We start from the raw sequence: 16,660 nt of genomic DNA on the forward strand, positions 1-16,660 counted from the left end.
AAATCCAAGTCACAACCAGAGTGACAAGAGGCCCCCCAGTCCTCTGTCTCAGTGTCTATTCAACTATTAGTCCCCTGTACTGTCCCCCTCGGCCCCTCCCAGGACTCACACTCTTGCCCACGTCATCCTTGGAGTTCCTGAGGTCCTCCATCTCTGTGCGGAACTGCTTGTTGAGCCGCTCCACCTCTGCCTTCTGCTCCATGGCCTCCTCCAGGGCCTGGGCCAGAGACAGTGCCTTGGCCTCCTTCTCACGGACTTCTGCCTCAGCCCGGTCCCGCTCCTCCCCATACTTGGCCGAGATGGTCTTCTCCTCAGCCAGGACCTGCGAGAGACAGGGGGGCCATGAAGCTAAGACAATGAAGTCTTACAAGGGCTTATGAACCTTCAGACCATCCAGACCCACTGCTTGAAGAATGAAGAACCTGGTGCCCCCCTGGGTGGGGACCAGGAAGAGCAAGCACCAGGCACCTCTAACACCTTGCTTTGAACTCTGTCCTTGTTATCACTTAATGAGGGTTCTTCATGTCAGACAGTACCCCTCCCCTGAGAACCCACAGGAAATTTTGCAAGTGCCCAATGTGAAAAGGCTTTGGAAGTTCTCCTGAATGAATGCATAGCGTTTATCTTGAAGCCTGTGATTCTGACTGCTTAGGAGCCTGAAGCCCAAGTGACGCCACGTCTAAGGATGCAATGATATGCCTCTCGTCCAAGGTTTGTGCGGCTATACCTTGTACAGCCTTGTATGCCAACCTTCCCACTCCCAATGCCCGGAGCTCTCCCTTAAAGGCCCAGGGAGGACATGCTGTAGTCATTGCAGGCCGGGTCTGCACAGCAAACACGTGACTCTGCCCTGATGGCACAACAACAGCCAGAGGCGACAGGAGAGGAGACAGCGGGGCCGAGCCCAAGACACCTCCTTCCAAAATGATGGGTGCCGGGTGGCCAAGGCAGGACCCCGAGCCCCGACTTGTGCTATTTCCCTATCCCAGCCCCGTGTCAGCATGTCTCAGCTGCCTCAGTTCCTTCAGAGCAGGGGTGTCAAACTCATTCTCCCTAGGGGCCTTATCAGACTTGCCATCAACTTAAAAGGGCTCAAATGATTTCAGGACTATATAACTGTAACTACTCCTTAACTTCTAAGGAACTGAAATGATATTCAGCCCTTTGAAGGCAACTGCAAGGCTGATGTGGCCCCCAGGGAAGATGAGTTAGATACCCCTGCTTTAGACTGAGGATGAAGTATTGATTCATGAACCAAAATTCCAAGTTTAAAATCAGATCATTTAAGAATTGTGACACATAGCAGAAGGAAGGAAATAACCAAGATCAGAGCAGAATTAAATGACATACAGACTAAAAGCACAATTCTAAGAATCCATGAATCCAAGAGCTAGTTCTTGGAAAATATAAACAAAATCGACAAGCCTTTAAGCAGACTCATCGAGAAAAAAAAAAGAGAAGACCCAAATAAACACAATCAGAAATGAAAGACGAGAAATTACAACAGATACCACAGAAATACAAAGGATTGTAAGAAATTACTACAAAGAACTGTATGCCAAGAAATTTGAAAACCTAGATGAAATGGACAAATTTCTAGAAAAATATGATCTTCCAAAACTCAATGGAAAAGAAGCAGAAAGCCTGAACAAACCAATAACATCAAAAGAAAGTGAAGCAGTAATCAAAAAACTCCCAACACACAAAAGCCCTGGACCAAATGGTTTCACAGGAGAACTCCATAAAGCATTTAAGGAAGGACTAACCCCTATCCTTCACAGACTATTTCAAAAAATCCAAAAAGATGGAAGACTCCCAAACTCTTTTTCTGAGGCCAACATCATCCTAATTCCAAAACCAGATAAAGACACAACAAAGAAAGAAAACTTCAGGCCAATATCACTAACGAACATTGACGCTAAAATCCTCCACAAAATACTGGCAAACCGCATCCAACAGTACATTAAAAAGATCATACACCATGACCAAGTGGGATTCATTCCAGGGATGCAACCACGGTACAATATTCGCAAATCAGTAAATGGAATACATCACATAAACAAAAGCAAAGACAAAAACCACATGATCATATCAATAGATGCAGAAAAAGCATTTGCTAAGGTACAGCACCCATTTATGATAAAAACACTCAGCAATGTGGGAATAGAGGGAGCATTCCTCAACATAATAAAGGCCATATATGAGAGACCTACAGCCAACATCATACTCAATGGGCAAAAATTAAACTGTTTTCCACTAAAATCAGGAACAAGATAAGGCTGTCCACTTTCACCACTTCTATTCAATATAGTACTGGAAGTTCTAGCCACAGCAATCAGACAAGAAAAAGAAATAAAAGGCATCCAAATCGGAAAGGAGGAAACAAAACTGTCACTGTTTGCAGATGACATGATAGTGTACATAGAGAACCCTACAGACTCCACCAAAAGACTGCTTGACCTAATAAATGAATTTGGCAAAACAGCGGGATACAAAGTCAATATCCAGAAATCAAAGGCATTTCTGTACACCAACAATGAAACAGCAGAAGCAGAAATCAAGAAAAAAATCCCATTTGAAATAGCAAAAAGAAAAATAAAATACCTAGGAATAAACCTAACCAAAGAAGTAAAAGACCTGTATTCAGAAAACTACGTAACACTGAGGAAAGAAATTGAGGAAGACCCAAACAAATGGAAACATATACCGTGTTCATGGACTGGAAGAATTAATATCAGCAAAATGTCCATACTACCAAAAGCGATTTACACATTCAATGCAATACCTATTAAAGTACCAATGGCTTATTTCACAGACATAGAACAAACACTTCAAAAATTTATATGGAACCATAAACGACCCCGAATAGCTGCTGCAATTTTGAGAAAGATGAGTAAAGTAGGAGGGATCACAATACCTGACACTAAACTATACTACAAGTCTACTGTCATCAAAACAGCCTGATACTGGCATAAAAACAGGCACACGGACCAATGGAATAGAACAGAGAGCCCAGAAATAAACCCATGTCTCTACAGTCAATTAATATTTGACAAAAGAAGCAGCAACATAAAATGGAATAAAAATAGCCTCTTCAACAAATGGTGTTGGGAGGACTGGAGAGCTATGTGCAAAAAAATGAAACTCGAGCACCAACTTACACCTTATACAAAAATAAATTCAAGGTGGATAAAAGACTTAAAAACCGTGACACCATTAAAGTCCTGGAAGAGAACATAGGTAGGAAAATCTCAGATATTTCACGCAGAAACTCTTTTACTGACATGTCTCCTAGAGCAAGGGACATAAAGGAAAGAATAAACAAATGGGACCTCATCACAATAAAAAGCTTTTGCACAACTAAAGAAAACACTATCAAAATAAAAAGAAAACCAACTGTATGGAAAAACATATTTGCCAATGATACCTCAGACAAGGGTTTAATCTCCAAAATATATAAAGAACTTACACGACTCCACTCTAAGAAGACAAGTAACCCAATTCAAAAGTGGGCAAAGGACTTGAACAGACACTTCCCCAAGGAGGACATACAGAAGATACAAAGACACATGAAACAATGTTCAATTCAATATCGCTAGCTATCAGAGAGATGCAAATTAAAACCACAATGAGATACCACTTCGCACTAGTCAGAATGACCATCATAAACAAAGCAACAAACAACAAGTGTTGGAGAGGTTGTGGAGAAAAGGGGACCCTAGTGCACTGCTGGTGGGACTGCAGACTGGTGCAACCACTATGGAAAGCAGTATGGAACTTCCTCAGAAAACTAAAAATGGATCTGCCTTTTGACCCTGCAATTCCACTGCTGGGACTATATCCTAAGAACACTAAAACACCAATCCAAAAGAACCTTTGCACCCCGATGTTCATAGCAGCACAATTTACAATAGCTAGGTGCTGGAAGCAACCTAGATGCCCATCAGTAAATGAATGGATCAAAAAAACTGTGGTACATTTACACAATGGAATTCTATGCAGCAGAGAGAAAGAAGGAGCTCCTACCCTTTGCAACAGCGTGGATGGAGCTGGAAAGCATTATGCTAAGTGAAACAAGCCAGGCAGTGAGGGACAAAGACCATATGATCTCACCTTTAACAGGAGCCTCAACAACGAAACAGAGAAACAAGCAAAATATAACCAAAGACACTGAAATTGGGGACAGACTGAGAGTGACCAGAGGGGAGAGAAGAGGGAATTTCAGGGGAGAATGGGAAGGGTTTACAGGAACAAATTTAAAGGACACATGGACAAAAGCTAGAGGGAGGGTGGTTGTGGGAGGGAAGTGGGGAGGGTTGGGTGGATGGGCTGAAATGGAAGTAAAAGGGAGAAAACTGTACTGGAACAATCATTAAAATAAAATTTTTAAAAAAGGAATTGTGACAAATATAAAAAGCAGAGAGCAGAAAACTCATTCCTAAACCTGTGGTGTGCAGACACCCAGTTCCGGGCTCTACCTGACCAGGCCCTTCAGCAAGTTAGGAGCCCAGCCAGACCTCTGAGGACATGCTGCTGGTGATGGGTTCCCAGGGCCTGAGTCATGTCCATGGCCTTGGCCTGAGGCCATGCTCTGTGAGAAAGAGAGGAAATGAGGAGCAGTGTGCCCATGACTGCACACCTGGTCAAACATAATTTGCTTCTTCTCCAGGTCAGACAGTCTCCACCACTGGTGGTGCAGCTCCTGCTGCAGCCGAGTCCTGTCCTTCTCCAGCCTGTCGTTGGTGGTCACCTTCTCCTCGTAGCGCTGCCTCAGCCCTTCCAGGTCCTTCTCCAGTGTGCCCTTGCCCTCCTTGGCAATCTCGAGGCACCTCACACCATGCTCCATCTCCTTCTTCATGTCACTCACCTGGCCAGGAGCAAGGAATGAGCACACACCCAGGATGGCACCTGCTCAGGGAACACACCTGTGCCTGAGGCAGCTGGGAGCTGGGCTGCTCCTCAGGAACACAGTCCAGGGAGCCAGCCCAGGTGTGGGGCTTCCCCTCTCCAGCAGGGCAGATACACGAACATTGTGCCGAGGGCAGGGAAGCTCTGGCGGGCCTCTCCTTGGTGCCCTGCTCCCAGCTGCTCCCTGACAAACACCAAGGCCACAGAGGAACATCCTCCAGTTCACTCACAAAGGCAGCAGGGCCAGTGCCCTCTGGGGAATATGTCTGCTGAGGGCTGAGGACCCTGGGCACCTGCCCCGCAACCTCTTGTCTTTCCACAGGACAGAAAACTGCCACCCACAGCACATGCTGGCTGCTCCTACCCACACCATGGAATGGACCGTGCGCCCCTCCTGTGTGTACAGCACATCTGGCTTGGGGCACTAACTCTCAGGGCAGGATCTAGAATGGGGGCTCTTGGTCCACTTTAGGCCCTGGACCCTGTGAGAGTGTAGAGCAGACTGGGACTCCTCCTCCTCATCCCGATGTGACACACAAAATACACGGATGATGAGGCAGGTGAATGCAGACAAAGGCAGCTGTCAGAGGTTCCACTGAACTGTGGGTGCCCCACGTGCCTCTCCGTGAGCACCACGGGCAGAAGCCCAATGATGTCCACGGAGCACAGTGACACCCCCAAAGCCCTGCCCTGTCTGCACATGGTGACTGCTGGTTTCTAGTGACCAGGACAGCAGGCACTGGGACTGCCGTGGCTTGTGGAGTACATTCACCAGGGAGGGAATGCTAGGTGTCAGCTGGAGACTGGTGAAATGAAGGGTGGTGACTCCTGTCCCCAAGTTCATGATCCCGGAATTCCACCTGGGGACCCAGAGCTAGGAGCCCTGGGCTGGAGAGGATGGGACCTCCCTGGAGAAGAATGATGCCCGGCTCAGGCCGACCAGGGCAGACCCATCCTGCAGAATCCAACCGGTGTCCCTGTGCCTCCCGGTAGCCTGGGAGTCTTGCAGGTGATCTATCACCAAACCTGGGCATGCAGGGTGGCAATCTGCTTCTCCAGGTTGTGCTTGGCCTCCTTCTCCTGCTCCAGCTGCTCCTTCAGGGACCTGTTCTCCTCTTCCACCTGCTGCAGCCTGGTGCTCAGGCCCTGCTTCTGCTGGTCCTGCTGCTGCAGCAGCTCCTACACCGAGGACAAGAGGGACTCAGGGCTCAGGAGGTGCAGCACCAGAGCCTCACTGTCCCCACAAGCTTAGCGGGAGGGAGCAGCTTGTACCTCCAGTCAGGACTGAGGTGCTGCAGACTCCCAGTGGGGAGCCGGGGGGACCCAGAGACCCCGTGGATGCAGAGGACTCGGAACCAGAGGAGCCCTGGGACGGGGCACCCAGAGGTCCAGGAGGGGCCGCCATGTGGGCACCGCGACCTCCCGGGGAAGGTCCAGCTGTAGAGCGCTGCTACCCCCCTCACCTGCGTGTCCTGCAGCTGGGACTCCACAGTGGAGACGTCCTTGGAGAGCTGGCTGCACTTCCGGTCAGACTGGCCCAGAAGTCCCGTCACTCTGTCCAGCTCTGCCTGCTCGGGGACGGGACAGACAAAGGCCCAGGGTCTGGAGCATGACCCCTCTGGCCCCACCTGGGTGCCTCTAGGCTAAGGTGGACCTGAGTCACAGGCTGAACCCAGCAGCCTTGCTGAGTGGCCACTGTGAAGCATGACACAGGGCAGGAGTCCTAAAGAGCTGGAGGCGCTCCACACCCGGGAGCCCCTGAAGGCACCACCGCCCAGCCCCGGGTGCCAGCAGAGGCCTCACCTGCAGCTGTGTGCGCACTGGCTCTCCCTCCTTGAGCTTCACCTGCAGCTCCTGCAGCTGGGCCTCTGCTTTCTGCCACCTGTGCTCTGAGTCCTGTCTTTCCTGCAGCAGGACCTTCACCTGCTTGGCCAGCTCCCCTCTCTCATGCTCCAGGGTCTGCTTGTCCTTCTGAAGGTTGCCTTGCACCTGGCAGGGGAGGAAGCAAAGCTGTGAAGAGGGGCATCTGGGCCCTGCCATGAAGCTGCTCTTGCCAGTGTCCCAGGAAGGACCGCATCGTTTGGATCCAGACACAGCCGCCTCTATGGGGAAGGGATGTTGGGTAAGCTTGGGAGGTGGCCTCCTAGCAAGTGTCCTGGTCTCAGAAATCCCACACCTGGAGGGTCCTCACTCAACTGTAGGATGACACGCAGCCTGCATCCTCCTCTCTGAGGGTCTCAGAGTGGATGAGAACGTGCCTGGGTATTGGCTGAAGTGACGGGGACATCAGGAGCCATGACCCCACACTGAGGAAGACTGCTGGAACCTGGGCACTGCTTCCATGCATGCCTCACCTGTGCCAGGCAAAGGGGCCTCCCAGGCCACAAGCACCTGGAAGGGACACCCACCTGTCCGGGCCCCAGTGCATAGCAGGAGGTGGTGGTGACACACAGTCTCCTTCACCCCAGGGAGCCCTGCTACTCAGTGAAGCCCTCAGGGGACTTCTGTCACAGAGAGCCACCCCCACTCCTCCCTGGAGTTGCCCTGCCTTGTTTGCAGCCCTGCCCAAGGCGGGCCCAGGGGAGGCCCTGAGCTGGCCCTGCTGGCCAGTGGGCAGCAACCCTGAGTGCCCCTTGGCCCCGGACTACCTCCTGCAGCTTAATCATCTCGGCCTCCATGCTGTTCCGCTTCTCCTGGTTCTCCTTGACTTGTGCCAGCATTTCCTCATGGGAGGCGCGTGTCACCTCCAGCTCCCTCGTGCAGTCCTTCATCTGGGCCTGGGGATGGGGAGGAGACCTTGGCACCAGCAGGCCAGTGGCCACCCATCTGCCTCCGCCCCACATTCCTCCCTCTCACCGCCTCCTGGGAAAAGCGCCCCCTGGAGCGTGCGGCTGCTCTGCACCCTGACGCCACCGGTAACCAGCTGAACTGAAAGGGCTAAATAGTAGCTAAAGCCAAACGTCCCTTTGCCCCCCACCATTTGTGCACTTCTGGGCCTTTAGGATCCACCAGCTCACTCTGGGCGTGGGAGTCTCGGCGCACGTATTGGCCCCAGTTGCGTGGCTTCCACTCCCTGCAGCCCCTGTGCACGGGGACCCTGAGCTGATGTACCTTCCCCGGGGTGGGCCTGCTCCCCTGCCAGGCCACCCAGACCACAGGGAGGGGGGGACTCCTTTCCTTTGTCAGTCTCCTCTATGTGTTCTAAATCTAAAGTTCTTTCTCAAGGTCCTTTTTTGTTATTTTTGGTGATTTACATAAAATACCAAATTGGGACACCCCATGTCAAAGCCTGACACTCCTGTTGGGTTAAGCCACATGGTTCTAGAAGAATACAGCCAACCAGCAATGCTTCCGTTTACTGCACCTCACTAATAGACATTTAAACTTATTTTTGTTGCTGCTGATTTGCTAGTTATGTTGTTGCAACATAGAGATCTTTTGATTTTTATTCTTTAATTACTTCAGGTAAAAATGTCCCAAGTTTTTATCCCCGTTCCAGCTGCTCTTCTGAACCATCAGCCCCAGCCTTCCATCCTCACCCATGAGGCTGCACAGGGTCACCCGGGTCACCCAGGGCCGCAGCAGGTTTATTCTGAACATGTGCCACTCAGTGACTGTCTCCCCAACCCCAGTGCCCAGCTGGTGTGCACATTCCGTTCTCTCGTGTGTGCTAGGGCATGGGTCTTCCGCATTGTTTCTTTCAGACTTTTTTCACACTCAGCCTCTGGGCCTGAGTCTCCATCTGTGAGATGGGCTAAGGGCACCAAGGGCTTCCCTGGCTGGGGGAGAGCAGCACTTCCCCCCATTCACCGGACACCCCACTAGTGTCCCAGCCCCATGCTGAGCCCTGGGCCCCCCGAGTCCAGCCAGATCTGATTTGGTCTGGCCTGACTTTACCTCTAGATTTCGTAGCTGTTTGATGGCTTCTTCATGGTTTTCATTGGCTGAGTCAATGTCAGCCTCCAGGTCCTTCAGGGTTATCTGCAGCTCCTCCACACAGGCCACTGCCATTGAGCGCTTCTTCCTCTCATCCTCCAGCTCTGCCTCCATCTCCCACACCTGGGGAGACGCCGGCGGCTCCAGAGTCCAGACCCACACACACACCCATCTGCAGCTCTGACCCAGGTGGCTTCAGCCCAGTTCTGTGGGGTCCATGAGGCCTCCCTTGGCCAATGAGAGTGAGTGAACAGAAAACCCTGATAGAGCCCTTGACTCCCCCGCCCTTCATGAGGACAGAGGATTGGAAGAAAGTCGCAAGGAGCCCTCGACAATCCAAGTGGAAGAAGGACAGAAAGAACCCTGCTGAAAACATGTGGGGTCCCTCTCCATTTGTAGCAGGAGGGACGTACGTACCTGTCTGTCCTGCTGCCTTTTCTCCTTGCGCTGCTCGCTTTGGCCCTGCAGCTTCTGTTCACACTGGTACATCTCTAGTTGCAGACTGTCATCTTTGGTGGCCTGAAGCCCAGCCACCAGATTTTCAAGCTGTGTCTTCATGTCTTCCCTCTGGTCCTCCAGGGCTTTTTTACACTCTAACAGATTCTGGACCTGACAGCCGAGGGGACCCGAGTCAGGAACAGAGGGACACGAGGTCGCCGAGGTGTGCCCCAGTGTGGGGTCACCCTCTGACCCTCTGTGCTATCTGCCTCGGCCCCTCCCGGTACTCACACTCACGTTCATCTCATCCTTGGAGCTCTGGAGACCCTCCCTCTTCCTGAGGACCTGCATTTTGCGGTGCTCCAGCTCTGCCTCCTGCAGAATCTCATGAATCCATCTGAGTCCCTCCAGCTTCCCCTCCAGCTCCTGGGCCTGCTGCCTCACCTCTGCAGCTGACTCTGACTTTGACCCTTCACACAAGTATGTTGTCTCTTTCACAAGGCTGACCGCATCCAGCAGAAGGAAGACACCTGCAGTGGCCATAGTAAGGATCCCAGCTCCTTTGGCCACTGCTCGAGCAATGATCCCAAAAGCTGCCTGTAGCTCCCTGCTGCTTCGCATTGAGATCTTCACTGTGGTCACCAAAAACCGGACCTCCGCTTCTATGAGAGGCTTAGCTTTGGCCACGTTGGAGGCACGGATGTTCTTCACAATCTTGTACAGGGATAGGATGCCCTTCGCTAAGGAAGCAATTCCAGGTGCGTTTTCACTTAGAACCTGCATGACCACCTCATTGTCGATGGCATCAGACACCAGACGACAGGCTTCAGCTTTGGCTGACTTGTTCCCTACACGTTCTGTGACGCTGGCAGACACACTGGTCACAGTCGCTATTGCTCCCAGTCCGGTTGCTGCAAGCACCAGACTGGCCCCGGCTGTCATGGGTCCCAGGGACAGGCCAACGATGGTCAGAGTGCCAGACACAGCACCGGTGGAACTGGCCACCACGTTGGAGATGGTACAGTCCCTGTGCTCCTGGTCAACATTGTCTGCCAGCGCGTGGAGATGCGCTATGCACTCCCCGATCTCCTGCTCCACGACAGGAAACTTCTTAAGAAACATCTCCCTGTGCCGCTGCTCATCAGACAGCATTTGTTCATCCTCTGCAGCCATGAGTCTTTTCAGCTGGTTCAGTTCTTCATACAGTGCATCTGCCTCCTCCCTGTAATGATGAAGGTCAAGTGAATAAGAAACACAGTTCGCATATCTCTAAAATGTCTCAACCAGACCCATCCTGCATAATTACAGACCTTGGACTATAAATTAAATGGAAAAAATTTCACAAGTGCACAAAATTGTCTTTCAATATTAAATCCATACTTTGTCCCCTGTACATGCTCCCCAGCACTGGTTTCGATGAGGGATAAATAAGGGCAAGTCCTCCTAGGATGCCCTGAAGTGGTCAGTATTTGGTGAAGACAGCTTCTCACTCAAGGGCAGGACAGTCCATCACCACCACTGTGTGTGGGGACAGGGGACTCCGAGTGTGAAGAAGGGAGAGTGGACAGGAACTGAAACACTTTCCTTCAGAGGGTCCAGAAGAGTGGAGCAGACGGAACCTGACCACTGAGAGGCCTGCCCTTTGCCTTAGACACTGGGACGTGCTCTCTGGGTCCCTAGAGTGTCCTGACTGATAGGAACCTGGCACTGTGGCCATTGGGCAGTCTGACAAGGTGACATATGATGGAGATTTGGGGTCACATCGTATCAGTTATGGTCTAAGAAGGAACTAGGAAAAGAAGACATTCGTTAGGCCTCCAGAGGCAACTGGACACTGCAGGTCAGCCATGCGGGCAGCATGTGATCCACCCCAGGAGCCCTCTGTGCACTGAGGCTCGGGGTGAGAAAGATTCTTTTCCACATGCACCTCAGGCTCTTCTGAGCCCTCTTCTCAACTAGGCCTTGACCTTGGCCTTCCATGTTCTGTCCTCGACAGCCTGTATCTTCCAGTCCTAGCAAGAATCCTGATGAGTCAGGTCAGGGGAGTCTCCCAACTGTGATGACAGACGTCCTGTGACATCTGATCAATCCTTCTTCCCCCACTCCGCAGCCTCAGTCCTTGACCTGCCTGTAGCAAGGACCCTGTTAGGGGAGCTTAGCAAGAGTCCCCATGCCCTATGACACCCCCTCTCAGTCATGTCCCGTCCACCGTCCCCCCAGTCTGTTCTTTGGCTGTAACCCCCCAGGGGTCTCTGCTGCATTCAGAGTGGAGCCCCATCTCCCCTCTCTGTTGTGGGAGTCGGGACGGGTGCTGCCGTCAGCCTGCGTGAGAGCCTTTTTCCATCTCAACAAGGGTAGGAAGAGGTTTCTTTTCCAGGGTGAGTTCTCCTGGCTGGCAATGCTTCGTGGGCATTGTCACAGCTGAATGAGGAACAGTGAGGTGTCCTGGGGACAATGGAGGCTTCACATTTCACACCCTCCCTGTCTGCCCCAGGCTTCTGTCCTGTGGCTGACTGTGACCTGTGTCTTTCCCTGTCACAAACCTACTGTGGGCGTGACAGCTTTCAGTGGGTGCTCTGAGTCCTTCTAGGAAACTATTGCACCTCAGGGTGGTCTTAACAGGGAAGGGCTGTACTGGGGATGGTGCCCTCACATTTGCATTGTGGCAATCCTGGTAACTTTGATGTGAACAATCAAAATCACAGCTGGAAGGGAACATAATCACCAATTTGCCTGGCGTCTGCTCTCTGCCAAGCCTGATGCCCTTTGATCTTCCCAGCTGAAGATCCCTGCATCCAGACACTACCCCAGTTGACAGGGAAGCTGGGGATCTCCTGCTCACCTTGGTTCACCTGGGACACTCTAGCCCGCCATCCTGTACCTCCCACCTCTCAGGGGTCACCAACCAAACTCACACCTTGGCTGGTGACAGCTTCCCTTGTGTGCACATCAAGGCCATGTCCAAGTTCCTGGACCTCTTAGAGACATGGGCCACTTTGCCAACCATGTGCATGAATCGCTGGGCCTGACACCTGCATCGGGACGAGTGGGGCAGGAAGCACTTTCCTCAGACTCAGAGGGCTGAAGGGGTGCATCGGAATCCCCCAAGTCACACAAAAGCCACAGCCACCCATTCTGATGTTGGAGTCTATCATGAGCCACACAACCTGCCTTCTCCCTGGTCAGGGATGACATGACATAGAACAGAAGAGGGACCGAAATGGCAGACAGGAACCCAGCTCCCAGGCAGAGTGTGAAGGACATTGTCACCCACACCCGCTACTCCTAGCAGTGAGGGGACTGAATCAGGGAAGGAGGAAATGTCCCCTCCCCCACACAGGACCACCACTAGGGCCCTGGCCTCTCCAGTTTGTGCCCGATGAGCCTCAGTCCCAGCCCCACTGCCAAGTCTTCTTCCTGGTCCTCCAACCGGGACCCAGCCCCACTCCATCCTGACCTCTGGCTCTGAGCCTGGTGCAGGACTGTCTGGGCCCCTGGACAGGATGACCGCACTTGCTCCCTCACCCTTGACCTCACAGTGCACCCTATGCCCTTCACCACCATCCTGTTACATGACCTGCTGTTCCCACTGAACAGAGAGATGACAAATCAGAGACTCTGAGACAGAAGCACAGAGCCCCAGAGCTGGGCAGACACAGAGTCAGGATTCAACCAGCCTGGCCCGGCTCCATCCAGCCTCTCCGCCTTCTGGGCCAGCAGGCCCTGCAGGGTGTGTCCGAGTCCTCCCTGAGGGAGGGAGAGCCCCCCAGCCAAACCCCAGGGACTCCACATGTACCAGGGTGCAGCAGGCTTGTCCCCAAGCAAGTCCTGCTTGCCTCCCATGTCCAGGAGGAAGACCCTTGGCCCCTGTGTTTTCCCAACAATCTTTTGAAAAGTTCATGTAAACTGAGCACCTACTATGTGCCAGTCATTAGGCTACACAGTTCACATGCATTATCTTCTTCTCCTCAAAATAAAAGTGAACAGGTGAATAAAACACTGTGTCATTAAGTAACAGTCACCCTGTGGGTTTCATCTCCTCCACCTGAGACTGTTCACTGGCAATGAATGATAGGAAGTCTTCCTCATGGATTGTTGAGAAGAATCACATTCAACCCCAACCACAGGATCCTGCCTGGAGGAGGTGTGGCTGGCAGGGTCAGCTACATCAGTGGACTTCTGGCGACAACGAAGGCATCTCCCGGAGGTTACCTGGGCACACTGGCTGCTGCCACAAATCTCTGCCAGGCTTCAGCACTCAGCAGGCGCCGCAGTTTCTCTATGTTCCGTAGGTCCCATAGAAACTCAATGGCAGGAAGAATCTTTCCACTCTCTAGAAGGAAAGAAAAAAAAATAAGGTGAGAAGAAATTGTGGTAGAATGTAAATGGTATTGACTTTAAATAGGTACTTGAGACCTGAATGAGGTCATGAGTGTGGGGCTCATATCCAGTGTGACCGGTGTCCTTGTGAGAAGAGGGAGAGACACCAGATCTCTCCCTCCCTCTCCCCCTCCACCCCTGCACCCCGTGCACACAGGGAAGCATGGAGCGTGTGCGGACAGAGCAGGAACGCCGCCATCTGCAAACCAGGAAGAGGGCTCTGCCCAGCAAACAGCCCTGCGAGCCCCGGGATCTGGGACTTCCAGCCTCAGGGATTAAATATCTGATCCTGGGATGTCTGTGTGTTTGGGAATCCAGACTTGTTGGTCTTTCAGAAAGAGAGTGCAGGGCACACATGCTGTGTGACCTCCCGCCTCCAGCAGGGCCTGGGCAGTGCCCAGTAACAACCGCATTCCTGCTGCGACAGTGAAATAAGTGTATTCACCTGAAATGGGGCAGACCCTGTACCGTCTGTAAATAGTCTCACGTCAGCACAGAGCAAGATGACTGCCCAGCTGAGCTGCCACAAACGTGTGGCTCTCAGGGAGTTGGAGGCCGTGGAGTGGCCTCTGAGGGGCGGGGGACTAGTGTGTGCATTCTGTGTGCCGAGACGGGAGGGGAAACCTGTTTCCTGCTATATACCCATGAGACACATTATTCTTGTTCCAGGAAAAGGAAAGTGAAACTCGGACAGGGTAATGATGGCCCAACGCCAGCAGGCAGAGAGCTCAGAGGTTGAGTGGGAGCCCAGTGTCAGACATCACTCTACATTAATTTACTGCCTCCTTATGTTTGAAAATTCATGTGATTTGTCCTTCATTCTATGCTGTAGCCTACCTGTGGGTGTTTATTTTTTAATTTAAAAATGTTTCGGACCACACACTGCTGATTTCAGTAAAACCGCCCTGCTAACAGGATTCCTCCTGCTGCTCACAGAATCCCCAAGATGGTCAGTGGAGGGAGTGTCTTTTTCTCTCTGAGATTTTATTTTTTTACATTTAAAGAGAGTAGAAGGGAAAGAGAAGAAGACTAATGTTTCTCTCAGAAAATAATTGGACGCCTCTCACTCACAAGGGGACTAAGGACCGATTCCACAACCCACACATGTGCCCTGACAGGGAATTCAACCTGTGACCTTTCACTTTTGAGATGACTCCCAACCCACTGACCACACGGGTCAGGGCAGGAAGGGGGTCACCAGGGAAGTAGGTGTTTAGACCTCAGCTGTAATGCTGGGGTCAATCAATATCACCTCTGTCCCTCCAGGCGGGTCACAGGGGACACAGCTCCCTGTTGGCAATGCTGACCCCAGGCTCTCCCATTTCCTAAGCAGGAGGTCAGCTGGTTTATCCTCAGGGATCTGCCAGCTCTAGCCCTCCCTCAGGGGTCCCAGAGCCTGCTCAGGAGCTCCTGGCTTCTGATCTGTGCTCCCCTCCCTCATCCTGCAGCATCAATAATTTTTTTTTCTCCTGGGACCCTCCAGGGAGGGTGACTCTGTTGCAAAGACAATGCAGCCCTGATTTCGGTGAATGGAGGGCTGTTTGTTCTCTCCCTTGGTTCATTCATAGGGAGAAAGGAAACCAGGTCTTAGATATACGGAGCCCAGATCACTCCGGCTGTGTTTGTATTGATCCAGGGTTGGTGGGAGGAGGATGGCAAAGCTGGCCTCTGTAGGCACATTGAGATCCAGATAAACAGTTCCTGCCTGAGACAGTCACACCTGGTGAGTAGGTGTTTATAATTGGGAACGAGGGTCGGCCCTAACACAGCCGTGCAGGCTGGGAGTGGAATGGAGGGGTCGGTTTCCACCTACAAATAGCTGATGCCAGGTGGGTAGGACGAGAGACTTCTGTCTCCCTCTGGGCTGTGCTGGCCTCTTCTGAGTCACTGGGTAGGTGGAGGGGAAGGAAGGTAGTGAGCACTGTGAGGAGAGAACCAGGAAGGGGACCCCTCCCATTGACTCTGACATGAGGGAGCTCCCCTTGGCCCCCGTTGGGGGCTCCAGGACCCTCATCAGCCCCCTCGTAGGTTCCTGTTCCTGTGTGGATACACTCAGCCTGGAGGCGCCACCTCAGTTTTGGGTCATGAGTACGAACCATCCAGGGAAGAGGGCACTGACTACCTGGGTCGACGTTGCCAGCTTCTGAGGCCATGGTGTCAGCAGTGGGATCTCGGGGCTTTTGCCTTCAGCTCGCCCTCCTGTGTCCGGCTACAAAGAGGCGGTGCTTCACCCCTGGGGAAGAGAAAACAAACTGTGGGTGGAATGGGAGCCAGCTGTGGCCACAGGGGGCAGTGAGGGGCTGGGTCTCTGCTGCTGCCCTCCTGGATGAACGCAGGGGCCAAGTGGACTGAGCCCAACGTGTCTCTCTGTGTGCTGGGCTCTGCCCGCTGCTCTTCCAAAGAAGTTGCTCTCCTCCCTCCAGCGCACTCCTGCTGTCCTGTAGGGCCAGAAGGAGAAGACGACCAGACAAGGAGACAGACATCTGAGAGGTCAGGAATCCAAATGAGCAATAAAACCAAGCACAGAAGAAAAGACGGGAAGGGATGTTTTGGAGATTGCTTGAGGCTGGAACATTTGTGTTTACTAATCAATAAAGCCAACACTGACCGTGATCTATGGCAGCATCCCCTCCTAGTTCCCTCACCAAGTGCTCTCACACATTTCGTGGGGTGGGCACCACAGTGGCTTCCACCTGACAGGGGAGGGAATTGGCAGAAAGTCCAGGTTTTCCCCTGAACACGGGTTAGGGAAAGTCTTCACAGCAGTGCAGGGGCTGGCACTGGAACCGCAGTCTCTCTGACCCAGATCCCGTGCCCGTGAGGACCACGCTCTACTCTCTCTGACACCCCTCATGCTCACTCGTGCACATCTGCTTACTTGTCAGTGACCCTCTCGTTCCCAAACTGTCTTGCACCGCATGCCCTCTTCTCTGTCTTGATCAATTTCCTGGTGCTGTCACTTCCCAAAGCCTGTCCCCTCCATGCTTCTGCAAGATCC

The 16,660-nt window shown here is 52.3% G+C and overlaps 2 protein-coding genes across 2 annotated transcripts; both read right to left on the minus strand.

Moving 5' to 3' along the window:
• Positions 1-55: 55 nt before the first annotated feature.
• LOC118498585 (myosin-9-like) lies at positions 56-4,858 on the minus strand. Its single transcript, XM_036017085.1, has 2 exons — positions 4,640-4,858; positions 56-322 (listed from the first exon to the last, which is right to left on the minus strand). The coding sequence occupies exons 1-2, from the start codon at positions 4,856-4,858 to the stop codon at positions 56-58; spliced, it is 486 nt and encodes a 161-aa protein (XP_035872978.1).
• Positions 4,859-5,925: 1,067 nt separating this feature from the next.
• LOC118498586 (myosin-9-like) lies at positions 5,926-15,985 on the minus strand. The gene is made up of 9 exons (XM_036017089.1): positions 15,785-15,985; positions 13,495-13,615; positions 9,574-10,504; positions 9,262-9,453; positions 8,806-8,967; positions 7,557-7,685; positions 6,712-6,897; positions 6,372-6,476; positions 5,926-6,087 (listed from the first exon to the last, which is right to left on the minus strand). The coding sequence occupies exons 1-9, from the start codon at positions 15,813-15,815 to the stop codon at positions 5,926-5,928; spliced, it is 2,019 nt and encodes a 672-aa protein (XP_035872982.1). The 5' UTR covers positions 15,816-15,985.
• Positions 15,986-16,660: the final 675 nt, after the last annotated feature.

This window comes from Phyllostomus discolor, chromosome 2 (genome assembly GCF_004126475.2).
Source record: "Phyllostomus discolor isolate MPI-MPIP mPhyDis1 chromosome 2, mPhyDis1.pri.v3, whole genome shotgun sequence".
NCBI classification, from domain to species: Eukaryota; Metazoa; Chordata; class Mammalia; order Chiroptera; family Phyllostomidae; genus Phyllostomus; species Phyllostomus discolor.

Coding starts and splice junctions, on each gene's coding strand:
- LOC118498585 (XM_036017085.1), bottom strand. CDS start 4,858: ATGAAGAAGGAGATGGAGCATGGTGTGAGGTGCCTCGAGATTGCCAAG. Junction 323..4,639: donor AGCAAATTATGTTTGACCAG/GTGTGCAGTCAT, acceptor TGTCTCTCGCAG/GTCCTGGCTGAGGAGAAGAC.
- LOC118498586 (XM_036017089.1), bottom strand. CDS start 15,815: ATGGCCTCAGAAGCTGGCAACGTCGACCCAG. Junction 9,454..9,573: donor AGGATGAGATGAACGTGAGT/GTGAGTACCGGG, acceptor CTCGGCTGTCAG/GTCCAGAATCTGTTAGAGTG. Junction 6,088..6,371: donor CCCAGCTGCAGGACACGCAG/GTGAGGGGGGTA, acceptor TCCTCGGTGTAG/GAGCTGCTGCAGCAGCAGGA.